The sequence below is a fragment of the Alternaria dauci genome, chromosome 1 (assembly GCF_042100115.1).
Source record: "Alternaria dauci strain A2016 chromosome 1, whole genome shotgun sequence".
NCBI classification, from domain to species: Eukaryota; Fungi; Ascomycota; class Dothideomycetes; order Pleosporales; family Pleosporaceae; genus Alternaria; species Alternaria dauci.
In genome coordinates this window covers 3,562,357-3,590,097 of record NC_091272.1, presented here as the reverse complement: position 1 = coordinate 3,590,097, position 27,741 = coordinate 3,562,357, and the positions used below count along the sequence as shown (strand labels likewise).

The following is a 27,741-nucleotide window of genomic DNA, read 5'->3' as shown; positions in this document are numbered from 1 at the left end:
GCAATGGTAGCAATAACGATCATGTCCTTGCTGATGAGGAAATCGTCTTGTGTTTTCGAGCGCATCGGCGCTGGCATTCCAGCGTGGTAATGCCGGGCCTTGAAACCACGCTTCTGTAGTTCTGCGGCCAGCATCTCTGCGCCTTTCTGGATGGTCACGTACACGATAGTAGGACCGGGATACTTCTCGAGATGAGCAGCTAGTTTTGACACGTAGTCAGCGTCTTTGCCATTCGCCTCAGCCAGGAGACGTAGATTGGGGCGATACATGGTTGTCCGGAACAGGCCTTCTTTGGATACAGAGAAGGCATCTTGAATGTCTTCAGCGACCTTTGGTGTTGCTGTGGCGGTGAGGCATACGACTCGCTCAACTTGCGCTTCTTTTGCGAATCGAGCGATCTTGAGGTAATCAGGGCGGAACGAGTGGCCCCATTCAGAGATACAATGCGCTTCATCGACAGCAAGCAGACGGATGCCTCCAGGGATATCTTTGAGTGAAGCGATAAAGCCTTCACTGTTGAGTCGCTCAGGCGCGCAGTAGACAAGATCTAAGCGGCCCTTCTTGAGGTCGTCCTGGGCAGCCAGGAATTGGTCGCGGGAGACGGACGAATTCAACACGGCAGCTTTGACTCCGTGGCGTAAGAGTGCATCGACCTGATCCTTCATCAAAGCGATAAGCGGGGCGATGACCAGGGTGACGCCGCTTTGATCGGCGGTCCGGCGACCAAGCTGTTCGTCTTGATATCTGAACGCCACGGCAGGCACCTTGGAAAGTTAGACGGGTAAGTCATTGCACAAAGACATGACTCGCCTGGTAGCAAAGACTCTTGCCACCTCCAGTGGGAAACACAACGACCGCGCTGCCACCATCCAGAAGCTGAGTGATGGCTCTTTCCTGTTCGAGCCGAAACCCATCGATCGCGAAGCGTTCCTTGAGGATCCGGTTCGCAAGAATTGTGTTGGGCGAAGGAGCGACAGTAGTATTATTCTCATGTTTGTTTCGCTTGGCTAAGGATGTCGTGTTAACGCTGTCGGTGGTAAGTTTGCGCTTTCCATCTAGCACAGCATCTGTGGTAGCCGCGAACGACTCTTCGTCGCCAGAGGACCAGCCGAACTCATCCTCGCTCATGTTGGCGGATTCAGCTGATGCTGACAGGCGGCAGTATACCCAGTTACTGAGAGCAGGTGGACGGATGTTGATGATGAGCAGATGTTTGCGGTGTTAGCAACAGCCTGAGGTCGCGACTTCCTCCTGTGTTACACGCCAAGAGGCTGAAAGCGCGCTAGCACGTGATCTGGGTGGTGAGCTGGCCGCTTGTGCGTATGCAAAACCGCATAGAGGGACGAGGCAGGGACTGTGCTACTCAAATCGAAACAACAGACAAGTCTTTAGTAAAGAACATGATTCATCCGGGTCCCAGTGCCGTCGGCCGTCGGTGTTGCGATGGCAAACACTTTCTGGACAGCAAGCCCCTTCTGCGAGGAGCGAGGTTGAGTGGACATTACCTGCATTGCCCTTTTGAAATGATTATCAATGTTTCTTTTGGCTACTCCAAGTTTAACCGAGATTATCGATGCTTGTATGCGCGTGGAGATGGAGATGCCGATCTGACACACCAGAAAAGGCTGCAGGGTCACATGGGTTGGGCAAGAGTTGTTGCCTCAACAGCAGCCTACGGGCGATTGGGCCGATGTCGACGATCATCTGGACCCTGAACGTGGCACTTTTGCTATTTCAGTTTGTGGTTGCGGTCGAGATTGAACTAGCGTCAAAATCAGAGCTTTACACTCGCGACGGCGACCAATGGCCGAAGACGTCCCCTTCTCCCGGCCATCGAGGGCTAGAGCGGTCCGACTCACGCCTACCTAGCCCGCATACAGTAGTTGCCATGCCGCACATTGGTGTACTTCGCCCGCCCTGTAGCCCAGGTCGCGCATCCAAGGTACGCCAACATAGTACCACTGACAGCGCACAAACACCTCGACTCGCTCGACTACATCCTGGATCATACACATCGTACTCTTCGGTTCCGACAAGAAGCTCGTGGGACCACCCGGGATTACGGTGGTTTGACTTCTAGTGGCGAACTTGTACAGCAACTTCCTTACAATACCTATTCCCGGTGGACACCGCCCCTTCCACCACATTACTACAACTACGCCCTGCGGGGTGCGCTGGGCGCTGAGCATACTCGAAGAGCATACACTGATTGACAATTTCATCGCCTGTTGTTTCTTTATGTTCCATTGAGAGACATCGAAACCTGTTCGGAATGCCGTCGGCCGAGTGCGCCAGCGCACGCTTACTGGACCTGGAAGAGCTGGAGTATGATGCAGCACCGCTGTTCGTTATTAGAGCGGAAGAAATAACTCTAGGATTTGAATTTCTCTTCTGCAACGAGGCGTTCCGGAAACTCCATCTCCGCAATTCCATATTAGCCAAGGACAGAGCAGCGCTCCTATTCCGTTCGTGGGCACAGGCCTTGGGTGAATACAAGCCGCAATATGACTTTGGCGGTCTAGTCTGGACTGCCGAAACATCCGGGCGCAACGGCAATTGGAAAGTGGTGAGGGCGAAAGAATTCGATGCAAAGCAGCAGGACCTAGCACTGTCGGAGAAAGAAGCGGATGACGGCGATCACCTTGGTACTGGCCGGATTCCGGTATTCACACGATCCAAAGCGCAGTTGATAAGCGAACTCAAGCGCGATAGAGCGGTATCACTCCGCAATATACCTTACACAAGCCTTCATGCCAGATGGGAAAGTATCCAGACGATGATGGAGATGAGCGATGTTGGCGTTTTCGAGTACAACGCAGAAGGAAAACTTCTACATGCAAATGAGGCATGGTATAGACTCAGGTAAGTTTCACTGCAACTTCATTCATTACTTTGTTGACAAAATCAAGTTCCCAACCCAGAGACGCCAAACCTGACGAGTATTCGTTCATGGATCTTGTCTATCCAGACGACCAAGCACTAGTAATTTCCATGTGGAACACGCTTACCCAAGGGAAATCAGTTACTTTTGAAATGCGTTGGAAGGCTCGCCCAGGCTCGAAAGATGTTGCGCAATGGGTACTCTCAGCTTGTGTTCCCGTGTTTGATGACGACAAGCGATTGATCGGTATTGCCGGCAACACAATAGACATCAACGCACAGAAAAAGTCACAAGAAGCAGCACAAGCGCAGGTGTAAGTGTCATCCCAAGCATACACGACACTCACATATTAAGTCCGAGTTCAGGGAAGCATTAGAAAAAGCGCGGCTTGCAGAGAGGAAATTTGCGCGATTCGCTCAGGTCTCACCTACGGCTATATACATATACGTCCCTGAGAGTGGTGAGTACAGTCATCTCATAGTTTGCTATGTTCTAATATTGATTAAGGTATGAATTATGCCAACGACCAGTTCTTCGAACTCACGGGCCATGCACATGCTCCTGTCAGCAAGGACGAGTGGTTTAATCTAGTTTCCGACGAAGATGTTGAGAAAGTAAAACAGGACTGGGAGGGCATGTTCAAACTTGGTAAATCCAGTGGAGTGCAATTCCGTTTGAAGAAAACGTGGGTCAACCAAGACGGCATACGGTCGAATATATGGGTGCAAAGTTCGAGCTACCCAGAGCTGGACGAGAGCGGAAAAGTAATAAGTACGTTAATGTTCCATTGAGCTCTTGTCTATACACTTACGGGCCAATTCAGGTATAATGGGGACGTTATTCGATATATCACATTTCAAGTGGGCGGAGAACGTCCAGCGGCGTCGCATAGATGAAGCGCTGGAAGCCAAACGACAACAAGAAAAGTAAGACTTTGCGCACTGTTTGAATTTCTTTTAGTAACCAAGACAGCTTCATTGACATGACGTCGCACGAACTCAGGAGTAAGTAGAATTTATGTATAAATCACGCATGAGCCGCCTGCTAACTTCATCTACCGTTTTTAGATCCACTGTCAGCGGTGATACAATGCGCTGACTCGGTCATCGCTTCGCTCCAGCAACTATCCGGACGCCAACTCATAGCATCAGGACAATCATCCGAGACGTCCACGGCAGAGGCGGAAATCCAGAGCTGCATCGAATCATTACTAATCATCGTGTCGTGTTCGATGCACCAGAAACGCGTTATTGACGACGTGCTTACCTTGTCCAAACTTGATTCCAACTTGATCCTGATCACGCCGATACGTATTCAGCCGGCGATCGTGGTGTCAGATGCGGTAAGGATGTTCGAAGTCGAGTGCAAGCAGTCGGGTATCGACCTCATCTTCCGCGTTGATGAAACGTTCAACGGAATGGAATGGGCAATGCTCGATCCGTCGCGTTTGTTACAGGTTCTTATCAATCTACTGTAGGTAGCTTCATCTTCAGCTTCTTTGCTATCCGCTGACATGACCAGTACCAACGCTATCAAGTTTACTAAAGATCGCCCTCGGAAGGCCATCACCGTTACCATCGGTGGTTGTTGGAGCCGTCCACCACAGTGTTGGGACGAAGTAACATTTACCGATGACGAAAAGCCCGACACCGACGTCACCGACAAGGCGGAATGGGGCAAGGGCAGTAAAGCGTTCTTGTGGCTCAAGGTCACGGACACGGGCTGCGGTATGACCACGGATGAGCAAAAGAAACTTTTCTCCCGGTTTTCTCAAGCTACGCCTCGCACGCACGTCAAATACGGTGGTTCTGGCCTGGGCCTTTTCGTTTCAAAATCTCTTACCAAGCTACAAGGAGGAGCCATCGGGGTTTACTCCGAGAAGGGACAAGGATCGAAATTCGCGTTCTTCATCAGCACCCGCCTCGCACAACCACCAGCTGACCATGTCAGCGCGCGTGCGGTACAAGCGCGACCTGTTCCTCGGAGAACGATGACAGGCGAGGAGGCTATGCAGTCGATCAAACTAAACGTTCTTATTGTAGAGGACAACCTCGTCAACCAAAAGGTGCTTAAAAAGCAGCTGCAAAAGTTTGGTTGGAACATCAGCGTAGCTGGGAACGGTCAAGAGGCGCTAGAATGGTTGAAGAACAGTGTTTACTGGCGAAACGGGAAAAGCGGCTCTACCGCCGAAGGCAAACATGAACTCGACATCATTCTCATGGACATTGAAATGCCCGTCATGGATGGTCTTACCTGCGCCCGCCTCATCCGCGATTACGAACACCGAGGCCTCCTCGCGGCTCCGCCGGCTCCGCATTCCGCATCGCCTGCTCAATCTCCGCACAAGAAAACTTTGTCTGCCTCTTCCGCCTCCTACGAACGGCCTGAGAAACAACCCCTTCACCTTCCTATTCTAGCTGTCAGCGCAAACGCGCGCATGGAACAGATTGAGCAGTCGCTGGCATCAGGCATGGACGATGCCATTTCGAAACCGTTTCGCATACCGGAACTTTGGCCCAAGATTAGAGGGTTAGTAAACAGGGTTGCGGATGCTGATACGAGGGTCAACTCGTGATTTATCTTGTGCATGGGTTCAGCTTGGGTTTGCACACATATGGCGTTGCATAGAAGCATAAGCATGGATATGGCGTTTGATAGGACTAGTAATGCAATGGTTTTGATGCCTTGAGAGACTTGTAAGGGAGAATATTCTGCAAGTTATCACATCATCATGTTGAATTCCTCAAGTCTGATGGAATTTAGAGGCGCCTCAAGAGCGGTCGATGCTTATTGTTATAATTTTCGATTACGAAATTTTCCAGCAACTTAACTGTTGGGGTGAAATGGAATTTGAATATGGAATTCACCAGCCAATTTGTGCTCACATTCGTAGCTCACATCGATATTCAAGTGACCTTCCACCAGAAGCCAATTGATATACTTGAAAACCTGTTCCTCGACTGGCATTGTATCAGGCCGATCCATCTCGTCGAAATGCGACATTGCAGAATCTAGAGCCATCTGAAAGATCCCAGTGTTGTGCAAGGCTTGCAAGCTCTCTCTTCGTGGTACGGGTATACCCACCTTGCAGCGGTTCAAATGCTCCTCGCCGGCGTCATGGATATTCAAGATCCGTTCTCTCCATTTGTTCTCCGATGTTTTTCTCTGATATACACTGTACTCTACGGAACATTGTTGCCGAAGGGAGCAGCAAGTATGCTCACCGCCCAGGAAATCAAACAGTATGCATCGTGTGCACTCGTAGACGTATTGTCGTAATAACGGTCCTGGTGGACTGACATTCTCAATCCACACCCTGATTTGGTCTTTGCGTGTGAAATTGAGGAAGTCTCCATGGCGCTTGAGGAAGAATGTGACAGGGGAGCATCCTCCAGGAGAACACTCGCATGTGCAATCGTCATATGGTATGCCCAACTGCTTTTGAACCGCCTCCATGTAGTAGTGATCCGTAGGTATTGCGTTGATATCGTACGCGAAGGCTCCACCGGGGTATTCCAGCCTCTTTGCATAAACGTGTAATGCAGTCAGAGCGGCGTCTCTATGTTCTGAACTCATAAACACCCCTCTTTGTATGAACCAATCTACCATCTCAAAATTGGCACAATACCAACTCTGCAGGAACGGTGTCATACCATTATCGTCCGGCGTGTCAATATCCCGGAATCCAGCATCCCACAATGCATCCGCAGTCTCGGCTACCAGCTTTATGTTCTTCTTCATGTCTGAGATATTGTAGAGACTCTTTCCATCTAGTTCTAGAGCATCAGAAACATCAATACCGTGCGACAATAACGCCTCAATTATGGACGGCGCACTTTGTTCGTTTCGCTGCCCAGGCGCCAATTTCAGCTTGGATAGAGTGGAGGACGGCAGCAACGCAACTGCTATATCCATAAGGCGTGTGTGGCGTTCGATGAGCGCGGGAATCAGCAGGTGCAAAATCTCCGACTTTTGCGGATTCGATAATATCAATGCATGCTGCAACAAGCTATGATCATGTGGCGGAGTAAAGAGTCCACAGTCAGCGCTGAGCAAGTATCGAACGGATTTGGATATACCTAAGGCCACGGCAAGATGTATAGGCCGTCGGCCGTACGTGTCTTCAGGATTCGCATATGCACCTCTGTCAAGCAACATCTTCAGCCCTATGGGCCACAAGATCGCGAAATGAATCGGAGCAAGCCCATTGACAGATGATCTATGATTGATGGTTGAGAGTTGAGCCCTTCGTACGACCCGCCGAAATTGGTTCTCATCTTGCAGCAGGATCATTGGCACAAGATCGCCGAGGTCCCAAACTGAGACATCAGCAATTGAATCCGATCAGGTCAACTACAGGACTTACTATCAATTTGGTCTTCAAAAATATTCAGGTACTGGATCTCTCTGGAAAAATTACTGCATTTGTAAGTCGAGCTTATCTTCTCAAATCCGGAGGGTTTCGAGGTATGACCCCCAGCATCTGTGACCAGTTCGAGAATATGCAGAAACTCTGAAATATCCCCGAACATTGAATTCGATACTCTAAACGCGATGGGCTGTGTGAGTAGGTCACATATAGTGCCTTCGGCATTGTCCAGATACGAGATTGACCTATCAGAGGGCTTCGAGGTCCTCAAAACGTTTGGATCGGCACCGCTTTCTAACAAAAAACGAATGAGGCTGATGTATTCATCTCCAGGACATGAGACGATTGCGGGAAATTCAACGAAAATGCGGGTGATGTTCTATCATAAAATCAGCTCAAGATTACATAGGCTGCAAGACGGTAACTAGCGTACATTCAGTATGGTGTCTCCATTGCTGTCAGTGTCGAGAGCCGAAGCTTCGTGGTCGTTGAATAGAGCCTGTAGCGTATTTTGGAGCCGAGGAATAGAAACATGATGCTGTCCATTATCCCAAAGCTCATCAATAGTACGCGCTATCGCACGAAATGCAGGCGAGGTCATTGGATCAACAAGCCTGCTTGTGCCAACAACGATCGGACTTATCGAGAATGGTCCCATGGTCGACCAGTTCCTTACATGAGTACTGAGGTTGACAGTATGTGAAAAGAGCCAAATCGGAGGAACAAGTTGCATGGTAATCTCAAGGCTCTGTTCCGAGATGCGATAGTCCGGACAGTATGAGAAATGCTGCGCCCGGAAGGTTCGAGTAAACCGAAGAATAGACAACGGCTGCCAGCGGCGCGCAGTACCGACGGTTCGACACCTGCATCTCCGAGGTTTGGAAGTACGGTCCATGGCGCTTCGTTGAGTTCGGGTGTCTGATGAGTCGACGCGTTGTTTACCCACGGCAAAACCATCACGTGTACCTACACTGGCTCTGTCAAAGTCGGAACCCAGCTTTTCGATAGCCCGGAGTATTTGCTCAGTGTTTGAGAGAACCATTGCCGTCGTCTGACGGCTTGATTCCTGTGCTGTTGCATTCACGTCGCGGTCTACTAAGAGACTCCTCGACTGAGACTTCAGATGCTGAAGGTCTTGTATGATTCGTTCGGTTCTTTCGGAAGCGGTCGATACGTTTCGGTCGATCTGTTGGACGTGAGGTAGTAGCCGTGCTGTGTTGAGTTCGGCTGTGGCCGAGGTCTTGTCGACTGTCTTCACAAGCGTCAATGTCTGTCCGATGTCGACTCGAATTTGATCGGTAGTCGCCACGGTTTCTGATGAGAGCTTGCTGCATACTAGTCAGTGCTGTGGTGTTTGGTCACTTGCAGCCAGGTTCTGCTCTGCTCAGAGGTCCAACTCACAGATTTGCTGCATTCAACCACATGGACAGAACGCTTCTCTTTTGTTCAAGACGGTCGCATATATGTGCTACTTCTTCCTTTTTGCGGGAGGAACAAAAACCACTCCAGCCCCGTTGCAGCACTCCATCGTTCTTGCGGGTAAGTAGTTCTTCCAGCGCCTTGTTCAGTTCCTCAGCAAGGCTGATGTACTCAACTAGAGGCGGGTCAAGCGCCGACGGCGACACTGTTGTTGCGAAACCGGGTACGTGATCGTTTTGTATCCGCTGGGCAATCTCGATTTGCTGGCGCAGGTCGGTCTGCAGTTGAAGAAAACGACGCGGCACGTTGCGCACGTCTGAGAAAAGGCGTTCCAGACAAGACGAAAGCCGAAGAGCCACATCCACAAACTGGACAATAGCAGCTGTAGCAGCTACTACTTCCGCCATCGTTGCGCCGTGCCAAAGTGTTGCGATGGAAGAAGGAAGAAACGAGGGGCAGCCTGGGTCAATAGGTTCATATGCACTTACAAGGCAGATTGATAAGGCAGACCGACAATGCAGACTGACATCAGTCTCAGCGAATGAAGTTCGTGCATGTACATGTGCAAAGCCCTTGCCAAGCATGGTCACCATGTGTTGCTGTAAGCTCTACCTCATGAGGAGGTCTGGTAGTATCCTGCCTGGATAAATTGAACAAGACTTCCGCAAGATAGCCAGATCAGCCTGCAGCGACTTGCGGATGCGGCCTGATACGTGGACCTGCCATTGCGTAAATATAGAAGGGAGTGCCAACGAGGCTGACATAGAGCCTTGTCACGAGACTGATGAAAAAGATAAGTTCTAGTTAGGATTTCGTCCTGGAGCCAAGATTATAGACCAGCCATCAATCGGTATTGGAACACAACAGTCTTCTGTTGTCTCGAGATAGATTACATGTAACAATGGAGAAGGAGTGATGAATGTGGTCGAGGTAACGACAGACTGGACCCTAGCGCTAGGAAATTTATGGTTAGCGCCATTGCCCTCCGTCGGAATCGCCTTCCGAAGATGGCGCGGCGACAATCGTAAGCTCTTGGTAGCCTAAGCAGCCTTCTCGAGGCTTCTCATGCTTGCTCAGCTTGTCTATTACACATTACCTCTGCCTTTTTTGTTAACTATCTAGCGTTTTTCTTGTCTGTGACTTATTTATATATTGTCGTTGTCTCTGCCACAAACATGGCAACCAACGAATCGAGCTATACCGAGATGAAGGGCGACTTGGAGGCTATTGGGGCGCATTGCCAGATGGAGTACTGCAACGTATTGGACTTCTTACCGTTCCGATGCGAGAGCTGTCACGGGTAGGTACATGACACGTAAAGCATTCAAACGCGGCGTCATGCTAACAACTCCAGGAAATTCTGCCTCGACCACCGCACCGAATACGCGCACAAGTGCCCCAAGGAAGGCGAATGGGCGAGACAAAGAGCCAAGAACAACCAGAACTCGTCGCTATCCACCCCGAAACCGACCGTCTTCAACCACGACCAACAGTGCGCCGACCCGTCGTGCAAGACACTAATCGATACCGCTCGCGCGCAAGGTGTACACTGCGCACGATGTAACCGCAGATACTGTCTGAAGCACCGCTTCGAAGAGGACCACGACTGCAAGAACCTCACACCCATCGGCGCGCGACCGCAAAACTACGTGCAAGCACGTACACAAACCGCGCTCACAAGACTAAAAGCATGGGCGGAACAGAAGAAGAAGGATGACGAGAAGCGGAGATCTGCACCCAAGAAGACGGGTTTCTTGGGCATGGGAAAGAGCTCAGCGTCGTCGGCGGCAGCTTCGGCGCAAGCTGAACTCAACGCGCTGAAGCGGACAGCAAAGGGCGAGGCTAGCGTACCCCAGGAGAAGCGGATATACCTCCACGTCGAAGCATCAGCTGATACAACAAAGGCGAAGTACCCAACGGGAAAGTTCTTCTACAACAAGGAGTGGACTGTGGGGCGCGTGCTAGACATGGCGGCCAAGTCACTGCAGGTGCAAAACGTGAATAACCGCGGTGGCGGCGAGGAGGAGAAACTACGCGTATTCCACGTCGAGGGCGGACGGCTGCTGAAGTTTAGCGAGAAGATTGGCGAGCCGTGTACGTCTGGGAATATGATAGTCCTTCTCCGGGGCGTAGGGTCGGGAGAGGCGCCGGACTTGATCGATTTGTAGGAGCAATGAGTGTGGAAGCATTACATGGCATGGCGTTTAGCGGCTGGTTTTTGCGCTGGAGATACCCAGGTGCTCACGATGGCACGAATGAATGGATATATAGACGAGTGATTGCATACTTCTCACAGTGCTGCTTGGGTCTGAGATGACTTGTACGGCTGAGAACCGAGATATCGTCACGGGGGGAGGTGCCTTTCCGTATGGTGACTCCTTAACAACATGAGTCATCCTTGTGCAAACCATCGATGAACAAGAACATATAGCTAAGTAATTGATTAAACTTGATATGGATTTAGATTCCTTCGGTACTGGTACAGCACTAAAGTAGGCGTCGAGCACTTCGAACGCCCATGTTGTCACCTGTCCTATGTGGATGCAGAACCCAACGCGAAACGCCAATCCCATCGCTACACCGAATGCTGCATGCTCTCGGTATACGGCTGCCATGCTCCATGCTTATGTGCTTGATCAGCTCGCGCGGCGCGCTTGGCACACGTATGCACCGCGTGCGCTTGTGCTTCCCCGCTACCTTTTCGGCTTCGCGACCGAGGTTTCCCACTCATGTGTCGATGTCGAAGCTATGTCGTATGAGACACTCGTCGTCCGATACGGTCAAGTTTGTGAGACGTGTCGCTGCGCGTGTTCGGCTCTCGTAGTGGCTCCTCGCTCGCTCAATCATCGTAGTATTCACGATTGCAGCACTTTAGGCCATGTATCTTGGTTCCCCAGCCGATGCTCCCCAAGTTGTTTGTACCGTCGGAAATCGCGAGGTATCGATCCATATCGTCGTCGCCGTTGCAGTCATAGTTGCTGTCAGACGGTCAGCTGTCAGCCCCCTCGAAACCCAATCCACCACTTACTCATAGAAGCGACAACTCCAGTAGTCATCTCTCTGCAACACGGTCGCGACATCATGCCCGCCTACCAGGATGCTCTGTACGCGCCCATCGATGCTATTCCCGAGTCAGCCCAACCGCCCAAAAGCCGCGATACAGGTACAACGTACAGATTATTATCCAACGACAGACACTGGTTATTATACGCGTCTACGCTGACTTCGCTCAAAAACGAGGGCGCAGCAAACAGCTGTACTTTGATCTTTCCGGATGTGATTGTGTCGCCGGCCAGCACAAAGCCCGGCCAAGCCAACAGCAGAGTCGAGAAGGGAACAAGGCGGCAGCTACTGGGCGTCATATCGCCGGCATCCAGAACACGTCCGTAGACCGTCGTGGATATGCGCAAAGTCGAGGGTGCAGTGGTCGGTGCGGGTGGTGGAAGGAACGGCGTGGAGCGTTGGAGCGCTGGCGTGCGTCCAGCAGGAGAGAACTGGAGTTGGTGGATGGTGGTGGGTGCGTGGGTCATCTGAGCAAGGCGCTGGTTCGGCGGCTGCACCGCCTCCTCGCCGTTCGCCGTCATATCCGCACGGACGGTCACCACGGGTGATGACCTCGCCAACTTCTCGTCCATAGCTATGCACATTTTCATATCTGAAATTTGCGCTGTTTACCATGTTAGTGCTAGCAAGATTGCACTTTTGTGCATTCCAATTTGGTATTCATTCAGATAAGCCCTCTTCTTACTCTCGACATGATGCGGCTGTGACAAGTGCTGGGCGTAGAAAAGCATGTGACACTGGAAGCCCAAAACGAATAAGAAGAAGTGAGAGCATTTCAGGACCGACAGACAGCTATCAGAAACAAGGCATCCCATTGCAACGGTTGCGGCCTAGAAGCCATGCTCAGTGTACACAGTGGCTTGGGAGAAGCTACCATACGGTCCAGGCTACCAGGAAGAACAGCTGTCCTCTATTTGCTTCGGTGTGCACGAATACCAAAGCAAGCATTCGATCTGGGATCATTGAGCTTGTGGCTTGTACCCTTCCACGATACGCAGGTCCATGGTGGCTGCGTTTCAACAGCTATATTTTTGATTTCACAATTTTGCTTCCGTTCTTTAACACACTTGTGTGCAGAGTGGTATTTTCTTATACCTCACTCTACAACACATTCCTAGTGACAGTGAAGTTTTTGGTGACTATCACGCCATCTTTTCCATCTTGCACCCTTGTCTCATCAGTAGCTCCAGTTGGTGTAGGGCTAGCCTTTCGGTCCTGGTGCGAGGTTAGTGCATGTCCCAGATATAGTTCGTACAGGAGCATTTCTTACGAGAAAGGTAAGTTCCACCTCATCATCGTCCAACGTTCCCCCTTGAACACGCGAACTATGCCCGTTGCCTTTGCTACCAATAGTCTTACCAGACCCGGCTTGAAGATATCCCGAATTGCTGCGGTCGTACGTGTTGTTAGTCGTTGGTTTGATGATGAGCGACTTCAGGGATGGTAGTGAGACGACAATGACGGCTGTGCACATTTCCGCGGTACACCATAGGTCTATACGTGTGTTAAACATGGTCAAAAGAATGGGCCAGACGCGGTAGTGACTTACTTCCGTCTGCATCGGCGACGTCATAGTCCATGCTGTAGACAATGAACCGGGCGAGACTGATTGCCATCGTGATTGCGCCAAGAGAGAATATACCGACCAAACCAATCTTTTGTCGTCTACGAAGCTTCAAGCAGTTGAAGATGAAGAATGGTAACCCGAATACTAATTTCACCATGGCTTAGCTAACGCCCTACGAAGCGACTGGAAAACCACTTACACAGAAGATCAGTGCCGAAGTTGAGCGCCCAGTTGACTACCAGGTTGGAGTAAGTGTTCCACGCTGAATTGAGCTGGTTCTCGATAGACCTTATGAAAAGTCAGTGTTAGCTAGAAGAACACTTAGGTTTGGTGATCTTGTTTTGGCCGTACCAGTTATCCGATATCCTTGGTGTAACAAGGGTATCCATCAATACACTGGCGAGGAAAGCACAGGCCACAATCGCGGTAGAAACATAAACCGCGATTCGGAGACGTCTGAAGCCTTGAGGAATCAACCACCAGTAGAAAGCGACGAGCGAAGCTTTGGGGAAATACAGTCCTACATCGAAGAAGTAGATAGACACGAATACGACCTAGAGCCACAATCAATCAGTCCATATGTTCCGTCGTACATGGCACTTCGTCAACATACCTTTAGGTATACGACAGAATCGCTTCTGGTCTCCTCATCCAGAGGATGGTCAATTAGAACGTAGAGCGCTTTCGTAGAGCAAGCAAACCAGCCCAGCGCACAAATCATCCCTCCCCACACAAGATAGTCGGGTAATGTGAGTGAGCGCCGCTCTACACTGAGACGAATCCAGCATCGTAGGATCGTGACGCCTAGTGCTAGAACGAGCAGAATGCCCTGGATAACCTGCGGAAGGTAAGTGAGATTTCATGTTATTGGCATATGCGATCATCTTACAATGGAAGTGATGATCTCCATTGTCGAGAGCAACAGCCAGTACGTGTGTGGCCGGCGGGGTCTGCTTCACCCCACTGGGGTCAGATGGAAGAGTGGATGTGAAGACGACTGTGGCTCTACTTGAGTTTGTTTGGCATGTTGACACCTGCATATACCGGGCGGCGCGAAGACAAGGGTCAGGGTATCTCACGAAAGGGCAGCTTTATCGCGGATCCCGACTGGTGGTATATGCTCCGGCGTGTAAAGCTGCACATCAGTATCATGAGTCGCATAGTTCCAAGCGGCTGGTAGTGTCGTCCTTCCGTGATGATCATTAGTCGATCAACCAGCTCCGCGGTTCGCAGCCTATTGGCGTTAAGACGGGAATTTTTCCCGGACGGGCGAAAAGCTCCGGCACCTTATATACAACGGATTTACGCTGCTGGGCAAACTTCCACCCATATATTATGAAGCTCTGCCGAGCGTCGCATGTCCCGGTATAGTCAGCAGCTTCAGCATGTCGCCTTATACCACGTAGTGTCTTGGACATGGGCGACGGCAAACCTCATCCTGTCCAGCATCTACTCGAACCTGGCCGCGTGTTCTGCAGCCTGTGCCGTCTGGCAGGCATAATGCCTCAACGTTCTTGACTGCCGAAGCTGCGCAATGAAACTTCGCTACCGAGCCTAGGCAGCACTAGAAAAATCCGGAAGCGGTTCGAGGACCTCAAGCTGCAAATGGGAGCCCTGGACTGTGCTAGAAGCGTGGTAGGCTACTGCCGAAGCCATCAGGTACCACAGCGTCCTGGGTGCGCTTGTCGTGAAGCTATCGCACGCGACAGGATTTTCCTGGAAAGCCCTCGTGGCGTTTGCCCAGACGCGCCAGTATCTTGATGAGTCGAGTTGGTAGCGGAAAGGGACCCACGCTTGAGTCGCAGGAAATGTTGATCGCGATTCGAGGGCTTGGCTTCGTCGCGGGGTCGCCTCTTATCGAAAAACAGTCCCTTGCCGTCGCGGTTCACTTTCCCTTGGAGACGTCGGTCCTACTACCCACAGATAACGCGACTAAGAACGTGTGGCGGACCTCTGACATGCCATGAGCCTAATTGCATTTATCCTTGGTGTTCTGTTCGATAAAGGCATTGTGTGGCGTTGTGTAGCGTAATGACAATTTTTTTTGTTTCTCGAACAGCCCAGATGCCACAACTATCGGGCTTAGAACTAGTGAACTTCGCAGAGTGGACCAACGGACTCGCGGACATTGTGTTGGTCTAAAATGGAGGGTACTGTACCATCCAGTGGATGGCGCCACACTATGGCTTGGACAGTCTCAGGGGCTTTGCGCTAGTGGAGATGACAGGGCGCCAACAAACCTTATAGAATAATAATCGGGTTTCCACGTCATGTTAATATGCGTGGAGATTCCCAAATGAAAGAGATTGAGACAGCGCAAGGTCGAAGGTCGAATGTCGCAAATAATCCTGGAACAGAAGTGCAAGGTACCACGCCCTCGCCTTCTTACCTACTCTCGAGCCTATCCGCGGTGGAGAAGCTTCCACAGTGAAAGAGCAGGGAAATCATAGAGAACGCTGTTGACCCAGTCATCCATGCAGTTGTAAACAGGGTTGGTAACGTCTCCTAGGTATTGATCTCGACAAATGCAGTGGCAGAATAGATGACGGGGTTGAGGAAGAGTTGATGCTGACTGCCGGCGAGATGAGAAACGACATGGTCAAAGCTCCTTGCTGAGTAATCGCTCATACCCTCATCATATCTCGCGATCATGTCTACACGAAAGATCCCGTTTGGACTTACTACACTCTCTATGGCAATGACTGGTGCAAGAAAGGGATTGTAAGTACTAGCGAAAAGTTACGACGATGCTTCTTAAGCAAAAACATACGCGCAGAGTCTATTCTGCATTATCCACGCGACCTGGGGAACAAAGAAGTTTCCGTCGCTCGCATCCAATCTGCGCCACGACGCATGGGCAGTTCCATGCGCGGCAAGCAGAATGACACAAATCACAAGCAGCGATACACAGCGTTGATACGACATCCCCGTGTAAGCGCGAGTGGTGGCTGAGATGCAGGTATCTCGAACCTGCCCACCCACGTGCGGAGTGCGAGAAGCTCATTCGCTTGTCACCGTATCCGTTATTGCGATCTCAGGTTACTTGACCAGATTCTCTTGGACGAACGCGCAACGAACGCCTCTTCGTGTTCACGACCCCTACCTACATTGCTCTTTCTATACCTCGGTATGGCAGCATGCTTGCGGCTTGGAAATGACCTCCGGACTTGGATCTGTGTCGGTCTTAACACTCGGGTCTGTCCCAGCGGGCGCCTGAAATGGTCTTTTATGCCGCCAGGCTGCATACACGGCACGCTGCAAGGCAAATGAACCTTCGTTTCCGAGTTTACTCTTCTACCCCGCGCTTTCTAGACATTCCTCTCATTCTAGCAGCGCGACCTCGCAGCCGACAGCGTCGGTGTTCTCGAACGTACAGCTTGAACAATCCATGAAGATGCAGGATGACGATGAACGATATGCGGACGACTTTGCTGAATACGGCAGCTGTTTTGGCGGACAGCCCTTCGACTACCTTTCGCCCGCTCGACCGGCTTCCCCAACGATAGCAGGAGCATCTCTCGAACATGCCTTGTGCTCGACAACCGACCCTTATAAGCCTGCTTACAATGCGCCTGAACACAGGAAAGAAGAGGACATTTTCCCGTCGACATCCTACTCAACGTCACGTACGGCGCCTTTACCGCTAAACTATCCCCAAAGAGTTCAGAGTCGCGACCCTGCAGCTCATGAGGTCTCTCAACTTCCGGGCAGCCCAGGTGCACAAGCTTCCGAAGCGCATCCATCACAGCACAAGGCTGAGTCTTCGCAACCACAACCTCTACGCTTTCTTCAACGTGCGTCAACTGCTCCTCCGACTCCTCCGATGTCTTGGGGAAGTAGCGCTAGCAATGGAGATGGCTTCTCAGACCGGATGCAGTCCATGTATATCGCTTCCGAACATTTTGGACCCTCAAATCCAGCGCCAGAGCCACTAAAGATAGTTCATGGGACTTTTGAGCATATCAACACTGCCAGCAGTCTAAGCAGTACTCGCAGCTCTAGTATCATTTCATCGCCCATGCAAGGCTTGCCCGGTAGTCCTTTCCAGTTATCGCAAAGGGGTTTTTCCGTTTCGACTATGCAGAGCACAGAAAGCGAGGCAACTGAAATGAACCCCAGCGATGCTCAAGCTGAGGTATTGCGCAGAATCGGCAGAAGGAATGACGCATCAAGTCCAACGGGTCTCTCGTCTTTTAAGAAAAGCTTCTCACTTAGAAAAGCAGCGACTTCGGCAAAGCCAGCTAGTGGATCATCACAGGATACTTTGACCGACGTTCTTGAAGAAGTTGCTGCAGAAGGCAGTCTTTCTCTTGTCAAAACAGTGATTGGTATGGGAGCTGATCCTGTATATCGATCATTTGGCAAGCTGAAAAAAGTGAAGCACGAAGCTTTAGCAAAGGCTACCTTAAACGGGCGAGCAAAAGTAGTCGACTATCTTTTGAGAGAAGGCGCTACTTACGGAGAAACCACCAAAAGAGATGACTATACTCCAATGGATCGTGTGATACTTGCAGCTGCCTATAAGGGGCACGCGGATCTTATCAACTGCCTTGTAGCATCGTATGGAGCAAATCCAATGGTTGTGCAATGGCCGCGGGAAATGCATGATGCCCAACACTACTGGACGGAAAACCAAGTCAGACTTGCGAAAACTAGTCTTCTCGATGGTCTTTCCAGATGGAAGAACGTCGACCAGGGTACAAACACGCTAAAACTCATCATGCAATATCAAAAGTTTGATCCCACGGCTCTAATTTCCGGCGTATTCGACAACAGAAGTGAGCTGCAGGGTGCTGAGTTTGGGCATCGCCCGTGGCAGACAACATATGAGTACTCCGTGCTATCTTGCTTCGTCCGCGCTGGGTGGGCAGACGTGGTGGAAGAGATGTTGAGCATAAAGGGATTGCCGAAAGACTATGAAAAAGAAGACGATGTCTTGCAACATCAAGGGAAGCTCACCCGCTACGTGTCACCAATCAATGCGTTGACAAAAGAAACATGGAACAAGCGACCAGAAGACGCACTTCGCATACTAAGACTATTGATTGACAGAGGCTTCAATCCATGTCTTGCACAACGCACCGCCACCGATCAGGGTTTGAGAACGGCAATTGGGCGAGCGCTTTCAGCAGACGCGGCCCAAGCAGTCGAACTTATCTTGCAGGTCAAAGGCGGATTGGTACGAGAAGATGTCTTCTTCCGCCGAAACGGAAAAGAAACACATGCTCTACCACTAGCTGCTGCTCTCTCCTTCAATTCTCTCGAAACAGCGCGTGTACTTCTTCGCGCCGGTGCGCATCCTCGCGATCCAGCGTTTGATGACATGAACGTACTGCAATTCACTGCCTTTCACAGCAGTGAAACCAATTCGTCAATGCTTATGGAAATGATAAATCTGGTCCCGGAACTAACGTATGACGCATTGAGCTTCGCCATCAACGGCATTAACAAAGATGCAGTACGTGTGCTTCTGGACACCATCTCTGCAGCTGCTCGACGCGAACAGATCGCTGCTCTGCCGCCTATTTACGACATGCTTCTCTACTGTACTCCTCCCACCGAACCGAAACTCAAAACGCAATACCTAGAACTCATCGACATGGTGGTTCAATGGGACGTTGGACACGCGCTACAACGTCCGCAACTTCCGGCAATTTTGTCGGCGATTCGAAAAGACAACTACATTGGTATGGAGAAACTGCTCCAGCTTAGTGTAGTGGATGGCAGCAGCCTAGTGTTGAACAGTAGAGCGAAGCCGCACGGGGAGCTGGGTATGTGGACCATGCTGGAATGTTGTGAGTTGACAGACAGGAGTTCGGAGTGGTTAGGCCTATTGAGGAATTTTGGGGCGCCATTATATCATTGAGGCATTATCGTGTCCCGGGCTCGAAAGACCCTGGATTCACATACATATCAATCATGTCGTTGGTTTCGCTTCGCCTGGAGAGTCTCTTCTGGTGTTTAGAGTTTGGTCCGAGGGTGCTGCTGAAGGCAATTCTGAGGCTGGCTCAAGCTTGGGCTTCCGTCCCCATTTACCCTTGAATTTACCTCCTTGCTGCTTGATCCTCTCTTTCTTCGTTTCGGCTACCCATTCCCCTCGGAACCTCTGCCGAGGCTTCGCTTCTTTATCTTGCGCCATCTTCCTCTTCATGCTTTCTTGGCGGCCATTGACATGCCCCAAATTAACCGGGTTAGCCGCGACCCACTTCTCAAGCTGCAGTGTGAGCTTCGGACCCCATACTGATTCTCCGGCGTCCAATTCTGTGTATGTAAGGGCGGAAACGGTATCCGGAGATGTGAGTGAGGAATCGACAGTAAAATTAGCTTGGCGGGTACGACACAGAGAGGCCATGTATGAAAAGGTGTTGCATGCGATACCCAGATCGTGCGCAAAGCTGCGGACGTAGAAACCAGAACACACAGTCAACCTGATACGCGCTGCAGGTGCTGAAGCCGGGTCTTCTCCGCCAGGAAGTGCGAAGGAGTGCTCTCCCACGTCATACCAATCTAGTAGCGTGCATTCCTCGACGTGCATCTCTCTACTCTCTAACTCTCTCGGTAACTCCTTGCCCTGCCGTACGTACTCGCAAGCCTTGATGCCATTGATTTTTAACGCAGAGTATACTGGAGGGACTTGCTGGATGGTTCCTCTGAAGTTTTTCAGCTTTTCTTCCACCAACTGACGAGTGACATGCGAGGTGTCTGCTCTTTCAATAATAGTTCCCGTACAGTCGTAACTATCAGTGCTAGCACCAAACACGACAACTGTTTCGTAAGTCTTGTCACATGCTAGAAATTGCGACAATGACTTTGTACCGCGCCCGATTCCTACAATGAGCACGCCCGAAGCCAAGGGGTCGAGCGTGCCACCATGACCTAAACGGAAGACCTGATCGGAAGATTTGCTGGTGCGTTTAGGTTGATGCTTGAGCAGTGGCGCAAATGTAGTTGATGGCGCGAATGCTGATTGAAGTTTGAGAAGGACGTCTGCTGACGAAACATGTGCAGGCTTGGCTACCGCTGAGTGGTGTCAGAGACAAGGTGCGAAATGAAGACAAGATGGCCTACCAAAGATGCCCTCCAGGATTTGTTCAGCCTGTTCTCCGACAGCTTTCTCGTCTTGGTCTTCCATCGTCAGTCACGTCACGTTACGTCGCGTTGGTAGGTGACTGCCCTTTTGCGCTAGACGGAAGAATTGCTCTAGATTGCGGGACTAGCGCGTTCTGGAGATTACCCCACCGCACGCCCTACGCCTTATGAGATGCGCATGCCCAGGTGCCTCTGGCCTCGCAATACGCAGGCATCGGTCAGAGATAGTCCGGGGCAGTATGAGTGTATCACGACTCCTTGCTAAACCAGATCTATACATCTCCTCGTGGTGAAGTTAGCGGCGCCGACTTCGGGCTGGTCCCTTCATCTGACGCCGTCATCCCTCAGACATTTTCACCAACCTCGATACCAAGCCGACAATCGCAATTACCGAGACTATGGATCATCAACGACTGAACGGCTGGCAAATGCAGCCCTGGAATGAAGATACCATCGACCCTTCGTGGTTCTCCAACTTCCTAGCCACCGATCCTGGCCAGGATGCACCTAATGCTGCATCTGGTGCGCCTGCCGCATTCAGCGTTGACGACGACTTGGCAATCGACCCAAACTTTCACGATTCTACGTTCGAGAACACATCACAGCCAATGAGCACCGTGACTTCTCCAAGCTATTCGTTTGATGCATTCCAGCCGACTGAGTCTTACGACCGCCCACTGGCGCGACGGCATCACACACTTCCACGTCGTCGAAGCAAATACTTTGTGCGCAGATCAACTGGAACCTCGAGCCCGATAGTCATCCCCGGTGGGAGTCCTCAACACGAAGAAGGACACTCATTAGCTATCCAGCGGTGGCGGAATTCGCCGCCTGAAGACGAGGCTGCTTCTCTGTCGGCCATCTACCATGCCTTGGAAGACAGGCCCGTAGGTGCTTCACCACGCATCAGCCGGCCCTCTAGTAGCGACGTATTTCGCAAATACCGAGGCCCCTCGTCAACGACCAGTCTCGACAGCGCTGCCAGCGAATCCTCGTTGCGATCCGTGAACTCGAGCCACTCCGCCACGTCACAGTCGAAGCGTCGCAGTCAGGCCACCAAAACGCGGAATAAGGGCCGAGTAAGAGGTAACAAAATGAACGATCCGGACCGCATTTTCAAATGTACATTCTGCTGCGATACATTCAAGCACAAGTACGACTGGACACGCCATGAAAAGTCTTTGCATCTAAACCTTGAAAGTTGGATGTGTACGCCGCACGGAGCGTCCGTGGTACTACCTCTAACCGGCAGAGTACATTGTGCCTACTGTAGTGCACTAGACCCGACACCTCAGCATCTGCAGCAACACAACCACGCGGCATGTACTGACGGTAACAATACTCCCCGTATCTTCCATCGAAAAGACCACCTTACCCAACACCTTCGTCTGGTGCACGGACTCGAAACACTACCTCTGATTGATGATTGGAAGCTCGAGACTTTGCCAGTAAAATCTCGTTGCGGTATATGCGATACAAACTTGAATAGCTGGGATGAGCGAGCAGACCATCTGGCAGCCCATTTTCGAGAAGGCAAGACCATGGCCGACTGGAAAGGCGAGCACTGCTTCGAGCCTGCTGTGGCGGCTCGTGTCATTAACGCATTCCCGCCGTACCTCCTTGCCGAACAAGCCAATACTGTGGTGCCTTTCTCAGCAACTAACCCTGGATCTATCGACCACACAAAGCAACTGATCTCGCGCATTCAACTTGAAGAGCCGATACAAGAGCCTCCGAAGGAGACTACACATACGCCCGACCAACAGGCCTTTGAAGACTCTTTAACAGCTCTGCGAGAACTGTCAACACAACATGATCACGACTTTGCTACTGTTCTTACACGCCATCTGAGTCGCTTTGCAAGACAGCAAATGTTATCAGGGATTATTCCAACGGACGAGATGTTTCAACGCGAGTCGCGAAGATTGTTGTACCAGGATCCGGATGATGGGTGGAACCAAACAGTGGCTGACAATGCAAATTGGCTAAAGGACTTTCGTCGTCGTAGTGGGCTTGAAGGAAGTCCGAATAACTGATGCCAGCGCAACTTCGCCGTAGCTTCAAATTGCATTTCCAAGTCCTCTCGGCAACCTATCCATACCATCATGTGTCCTCGGAATATTTGGCCGTCTATCGTCAAGCAACACCACCCTGCAGAGTTACTCGGTCCTTGAGATATGAAAGATTGATACCGCTTACTTCTCCGGTTTCTCCAAAGAACTGTAGCGCCCGTCTCCCTGTCCAAGTTGGGTTTTCATCGCCTATCTCGATAGTCAGCTGGCCTGCCCTAGCCTGAGATGCAAATGGAATTCAGATCGTCCGTAAAAAGATCATGGAAGGGGGTCACTCACCAATCCAATGTCCAGCCTTTGGAATCGCCTCAGCAACAAAATCATCACTTATCTGTGTCCATACCTCTTCCAATAACGACACAGGAGAAAAGCTCGCTTCACCACCCAATACCAGCATTGGCATCTGCAGTCTCTTCCCGCTACCAAACACAGAAGTAAAGTAGGCTTCGTCGTCCCAAGCCGCTGCAAAATACTCCATGCCGCTCCTCAGAAACCCCGGTTTGGCTATCTCGTTCGTGTAGCGCTGCAAGTGGTCTTCGCTCACAGCCGCCGTGCCGGAATAACTCGCATGGAAAAAGTACCAGCTCAACATCTCCTTTTCGCGCCCTCGAATGAAGAATTCGGCTGCATCGGGCACGGAAAAGAATGCGAGTTGCCAATTCTGGTACAGACTAGAACTCGTTACTTGCGTAGGATATCCGTAACCTGGTAGAGCGTATTCGGCGAGGATGATGGCTTCAACGACCGATGGATGTTCTATGGCAAGAGAAGTCGCAAGTCCTACGCCTTTGTCGTGCGCAAATACGTATGTAGACGTAATGTTGAGGTAGTCTAGGATGGCTTTGAGATCGGTGCCGGCAGCTGCAGCCGTGTAGTTCTTTGAGAAAGGAAGCGACGAGTCGCCGCAGCCGCGTATATCGGGGGCGATCACAGTGTCTGCCTTCATCTTAGCCTTGAGGGTTTTACGGATGGGAAGTGGATCATGGATATACAGTTCTGCGCCAGGATCGGTCCGATGGTATGCCATGTCAACGAGTGCTGGGGAAAGCCATGTACCAAGAGGATAGGTGGTCCTTCACCATGGTAGCGGAAATGAATCGAAACATCGTCGAGCTGGATGCGCTCATGCTCCCAGTTGTCGAAGTTTGACAATTGTGCGAGCGTAAGCTGCGATAAAGCAAACGAGCAAATGCTTATAACGGTAGAGAGCTTCATGGTGTACAAAGTCAAAACTGGTTATGTTTAAGAAATTCGACGTCAGCAAGCACAACTTTATCTTTTTCCACATATTCAACACATTTGGATAGAATGTTAGCTGCACCAGGCATTCTGTCGTGTGCGTCACATATAATGCTCTCGGGGTGTTACTCTTTCCTATCGCGATGCATGATCGTCCATTTGGGGCCACAAACAGCTGACTGAGCATATATGTTGCATCGGGCTTAAGCACCACCTGCAGGCTTACTAAACTCGGTCTTTCACCACGCCGACGACAACGAGAAAAATATTCGCAAGAACACACTCAGTAGAGACATTTTATTCGGGAAGTGCATGCGTAGGATTGTACATCAGCTACTTTGCTTTTTGATTGGCCTCCGCTCTAGGGTCGCCTTGTACGCCCCAAGTCAAAGACATCTTACCCATCAATGGTATCGTTACAATTCGTCTCTTTCGTTGGCATCTTCTCTCGAGATGCTCTTTGCCTCGAATGCATCTCCCTCCTTTGCAATTCTGCGTAGTCGAAAGACCCGCGCAGCGTGACTCTTTACATCTGCCTTGAGCATTCCACCAGCTTCAGCTACGCCAATTTTCTCGCCAAAAAGTCGAGCATCCTCTTGAGCGAGACCCTTGGCATACGGAACCTCAGTAGCGTTGTACCAAGTGGCCTTTGAGAGAATAGATTCTCTCTGCGCTTGAGTGGTCGCGCCAAGGAGTTCTTCGGCCATAGCTTCAGGCATTCGATGAGCCCAGAGATCGTGTATGGCCCAATCGTACTTTACGTGTGGTGCTGATCCTCCGGGTCCGTATGGTATGAAAATCTCAGCCAGGGAGACGCTCATCTCAATGTCCTTGCCACCAGCATTAAGGAGTATCACGACTTCGTCTCCGTTGTGGAGATGTCCGGCCCAGACGTGTGTCTCGCCAACACCCCACTCGTCTTTTGCTACACCTTCCGTGTCCCTTCGAACACGTGTTACACTTCGCCCATGGGGATCCTGGCTAAGTGCAATGATGGCCGGGTTGTTGATGATGGTAAGAGCAGAAGCTTGCATGTTGCGCAAGTCGTTGCCAAGGAAGAGCGGTGATTTGAGTGCGGCCCAAAGCGCAAAGTGCGCTTTGTATTCTTCGTCAGTCATACCGCCTTGACCGACCTCGAGCATGTCCAAATCGCTCCAACCGCCAGGAATGCTACGGTCGGCAAACGGGGCGACTTTGTTGAGAATGAAAAGTACCGAGCAATGTGTGCCGGGTGCTACGCAGTTCACATCGCCGGGCGACACCGTATTGCATCCACAGAGATCATCAGGGCGCGTAAAAGAGTCGTAGATATCACCTGTAATGCGCCAGCTGTTAGATATACTCATTCCCCACTGCAAGATGTCAGTCTTCGCATATCCTGGCAGGCTGAGATTTCATCGTGCTTACGGTGTGAACAAGATCCTCTCCCCAGTTGCACAAATTGAGGAGGATGTTCTTCCCTGTCGCTTTTAGAGCATCTGACATGGTTTTGAAGCGGTTGAACGACACTGATGGTGTGCCAACGCGACCCATGTGGTAGCAGCTGTCGTACTTGAGCATGTCGACACCCCAATCCGCAAAGCTTTTTGCATCGTCAACCTCGTGGTCTAGCGATCCCTCTAGTCGATATTAGCATGATCAAAAAGCAAAAGTGACTGCTAAACCATACCGAACCTCGCACATGTCATTTCACCAGCGCTGCTGTACATGCCGAACTTGAGGTCTTGACTGTGCAGATGATCGGAGATAGAGTTCAAGCCGTTGGGAAACTTGTCAAGCGCTGGATGAAGTTTTCCCTTGGCATCTCGACCTTTCGGATCTTGCCAACAGTCGTCCAGCACGACATAGTTGTAGCCCAGATCTCGCAGTCCTAGGCTTAGAATCTGTGAGGAGGTTGTGAGGAGAAGGTCTTCGGAGACGTCGCATCCAAAGGCGTTCCAGTTGTTCTTGTGCAATCAGTAATAGATCCGAAATATTGTTGATGGATCTTACCCAGCCCATTGGTGGTGTGATGGCGAGACCATTGTTAATGGCAGACGCGCTGCCCAGCAGCGTCGTCACCACGAGAATGCTGCTACGTGGCATGGTCGTGTCGAAAGTATAATGTTGTTTCTCAAGAAGGGACGCACCAACGGCGTCTTAAGCAGTCTTCTACGTATGTACCATCTCAAGTGGATCAGAGACGTGGGTGAATGGACCCTCGCGCCAAGTCCGCAGACTCGGATGCAGCATGTCGGAGGCTCCGCAAGGGCAGGAAAATTAGCGAATTTTCCGCCGCTAAGGCCTAGCGCTCATGCTACCCCACTGTATTCGGATAGGAGCCACTGAGTCGATTCTGCACCATTACAGAGATAATCCTGAATAGCACGAGAGTGGGGATTGCCTGCTTAAAGCGAGCAGTGCTTCGTAGTCAGGATCATTGTCCCTCGGCTCGAGCTCCATGTGAGGTGCAAATTGCACTAGAAAGCGCAACAACCATCGATCAAGAACGAAGCTGGTCTCTTTGCTTCGGAGACAAGTTTGGTGAAACGCTCGTAGACGGCTCATCGCGCCGTCAACACTCGGCCAATACGTTTTCAAGCGCAAGAGTATCTCAAAGTTGCGTTCCAACCTGGACTTTGATAAACGTATCTCGCCTTCGTCGCCTGAAAAGAGCAGGGTGTGAATCTGGACGGTTGAAGCAACGACAAGAATGTGAGAAACTGCCGAGTACAAGACTTCATTGCCAGGCGTTGAATGCGAGCGATAGACGAGGGTGCAGAGCCGGGCGGCATGTTGCTTGCAGGCGTCAGCGTATCGTGCAGAGTCGGTTGGTGCATCGATTGACGAAGACAAAAATTGGTAGTTGAGAAGCAGCCCGTAATGGTAATAGCCCAGGTACACAGCTACAAACATGCGGCCAAGGCCACGTGATGCGAAAGCTTCGAGGTTTGCTGGCGTATCACGCATATGGTGCGGAACTTGCTCTAGCCATACGTCAAGATCGCGGGAAAGTTCTCGTATACCTCTTTCGAGTGAGGGGCCTTCGAGATGTTCTGATACACATACTCGATTGAAGTCGATGATTCTCGCCAGAATCCGGTTGAGCTTGACCATCTCAGCCAGGAGGGGAGAGCTAGGGTACGGCGTTTGGTCGCTGAAATCTCCCCTTGCATCGTTACTCATTGCGGAGAATGGTATCTCATCCACTGGAAGTGGCACAGCGCTATCAAATGGCATGATACGTGGTAGCCTCACGGCGGTCGATGACCAGACATCAACCATGCATAGAGTCCACCAAGTCCTGATGTTGACCTCGCGCTCTAGCAAACTTGTGACGGGATGATTGGGAAGATCAAGGGCTAGGGAGAGCCTTCCGCCCATACTGTAGTATAGGTTTTCGATGTCTGTCTCACCACTCGCAGCGGCATACGCTCCCAGCAGAACGCATACCTGGACCGTTACCGGGTTGAGCTCGCGGATACTAAACAGTCTCTCGCTTGCTATACGGTATACTTCGCCCCTTGTTCTTGGATCAATTCCGTTAAAGAACTCGTCGGTAGAGAATCTAGCGGCGAGCGCAAAGATGGCAAAAAGCACTATAGGCGGTACCCGGTCGTGGATCACATCTTCCATGAATGAAGCTTTATGATACATGGAGTGGAATTGGTCGTGTATGTAGTCGAAATACAACTCCACTAATGCTCGCCTCAAGGCAGCCGGTGGTAGATCTTCGTGGCCTTGGTTTGGTAATGTCTTGGCTTGGAGCGAGACAGCTTGCTGATTTGCAACATTCTCGGCAAGTCTAGCCCGGCGACTGGCATAGTAGCCTCCTTCTGGTGGGCCTCGGACACACTGTAGACCATGTGACAAGCAATACTCGCACACCGTTGCCAGCCGGTTTGTCGGGTAGATGCATTTGCGCCTTCGAGCTCTTCAACCAAATTAGCGGGCGCGCGCCTATACCGACTAGGATAGCATATGAGAAGCTTACCGACACGCGCTGCATGCAGATGGTTTGCGCATCACTAGCTGCCAGGTTTGGAGTTGCGCAATAACCTGG

At 51.0% G+C, this 27,741-nt stretch overlaps 8 protein-coding genes across 8 annotated transcripts; 2 read left to right on the top strand and 6 right to left on the bottom strand.

Annotated features, from left to right (window-relative positions):
* Nucleotides 1-1,917: 1,917 nt before the first annotated feature.
* Nucleotides 1,918-5,561, top strand: ACET3X_001115 (uncharacterized protein). Its single transcript, XM_069446371.1, has 8 exons — nt 1,918-2,862; nt 2,910-3,194; nt 3,247-3,341; nt 3,389-3,652; nt 3,705-3,807; nt 3,854-3,885; nt 3,949-4,354; nt 4,403-5,561. Exons 1-8 carry the CDS (start codon nt 2,273-2,275, stop codon nt 5,454-5,456), a joined length of 2,829 nt encoding a protein of 942 aa, XP_069311357.1. The 5' UTR covers nt 1,918-2,272; the 3' UTR covers nt 5,457-5,561.
* A 1,480-nt stretch (nt 5,562-7,041) lies between these two features.
* On the bottom strand, nt 7,042-9,076 carry ACET3X_001114 (uncharacterized protein; the record flags this gene model as incomplete). The annotated part of the gene is made up of 5 exons (XM_069446370.1): nt 7,042-7,047; nt 7,136-7,200; nt 7,248-7,629; nt 7,684-8,578; nt 8,652-9,076. The coding sequence occupies 5 exons, from the start codon at nt 9,074-9,076 to the stop codon at nt 7,042-7,044; spliced, it is 1,773 nt and encodes a 590-aa protein (XP_069311356.1).
* A 639-nt stretch (nt 9,077-9,715) lies between these two features.
* On the top strand, nt 9,716-10,945 carry ACET3X_001113 (uncharacterized protein). The gene is made up of 2 exons (XM_069446369.1): nt 9,716-9,969; nt 10,024-10,945. The coding sequence occupies exons 1-2, from the start codon at nt 9,845-9,847 to the stop codon at nt 10,835-10,837; spliced, it is 939 nt and encodes a 312-aa protein (XP_069311355.1). The 5' UTR covers nt 9,716-9,844; the 3' UTR covers nt 10,838-10,945.
* Nucleotides 10,946-11,508: 563 nt separating this feature from the next.
* On the bottom strand, nt 11,509-12,316 carry ACET3X_001112 (uncharacterized protein; the record flags this gene model as incomplete). Its single annotated transcript, XM_069446368.1, has 3 exons — nt 11,509-11,647; nt 11,698-11,790; nt 11,844-12,316. The coding sequence occupies 3 exons, from the start codon at nt 12,314-12,316 to the stop codon at nt 11,509-11,511; spliced, it is 705 nt and encodes a 234-aa protein (XP_069311354.1).
* A 517-nt stretch (nt 12,317-12,833) lies between these two features.
* ACET3X_001111 (uncharacterized protein) lies at nt 12,834-14,209 on the bottom strand (the record flags this gene model as incomplete). The annotated part of the gene is made up of 7 exons (XM_069446366.1): nt 12,834-12,947; nt 13,003-13,226; nt 13,282-13,443; nt 13,499-13,587; nt 13,651-13,853; nt 13,913-14,137; nt 14,189-14,209. 7 exons carry the CDS (start codon nt 14,207-14,209, stop codon nt 12,834-12,836), a joined length of 1,038 nt encoding a protein of 345 aa, XP_069311353.1.
* A 5,007-nt stretch (nt 14,210-19,216) lies between these two features.
* Nucleotides 19,217-20,431, bottom strand: ACET3X_001110 (uncharacterized protein; the record flags this gene model as incomplete). The annotated part of the gene is made up of 2 exons (XM_069446365.1): nt 19,217-20,319; nt 20,368-20,431. 2 exons carry the CDS (start codon nt 20,429-20,431, stop codon nt 19,217-19,219), a joined length of 1,167 nt encoding a protein of 388 aa, XP_069311352.1.
* Nucleotides 20,432-22,524: 2,093 nt separating this feature from the next.
* On the bottom strand, nt 22,525-23,675 carry ACET3X_001109 (uncharacterized protein; the record flags this gene model as incomplete). The annotated part of the gene is made up of 3 exons (XM_069446364.1): nt 22,525-22,649; nt 22,740-23,396; nt 23,453-23,675. The coding sequence occupies 3 exons, from the start codon at nt 23,673-23,675 to the stop codon at nt 22,525-22,527; spliced, it is 1,005 nt and encodes a 334-aa protein (XP_069311351.1).
* Nucleotides 23,676-24,115: 440 nt separating this feature from the next.
* On the bottom strand, nt 24,116-25,784 carry ACET3X_001108 (uncharacterized protein; the record flags this gene model as incomplete). Its single annotated transcript, XM_069446363.1, has 4 exons — nt 24,116-25,051; nt 25,107-25,318; nt 25,369-25,645; nt 25,692-25,784. 4 exons carry the CDS (start codon nt 25,782-25,784, stop codon nt 24,116-24,118), a joined length of 1,518 nt encoding a protein of 505 aa, XP_069311350.1.
* Between the last annotated feature and the right edge of the window lie 1,957 nt (nt 25,785-27,741).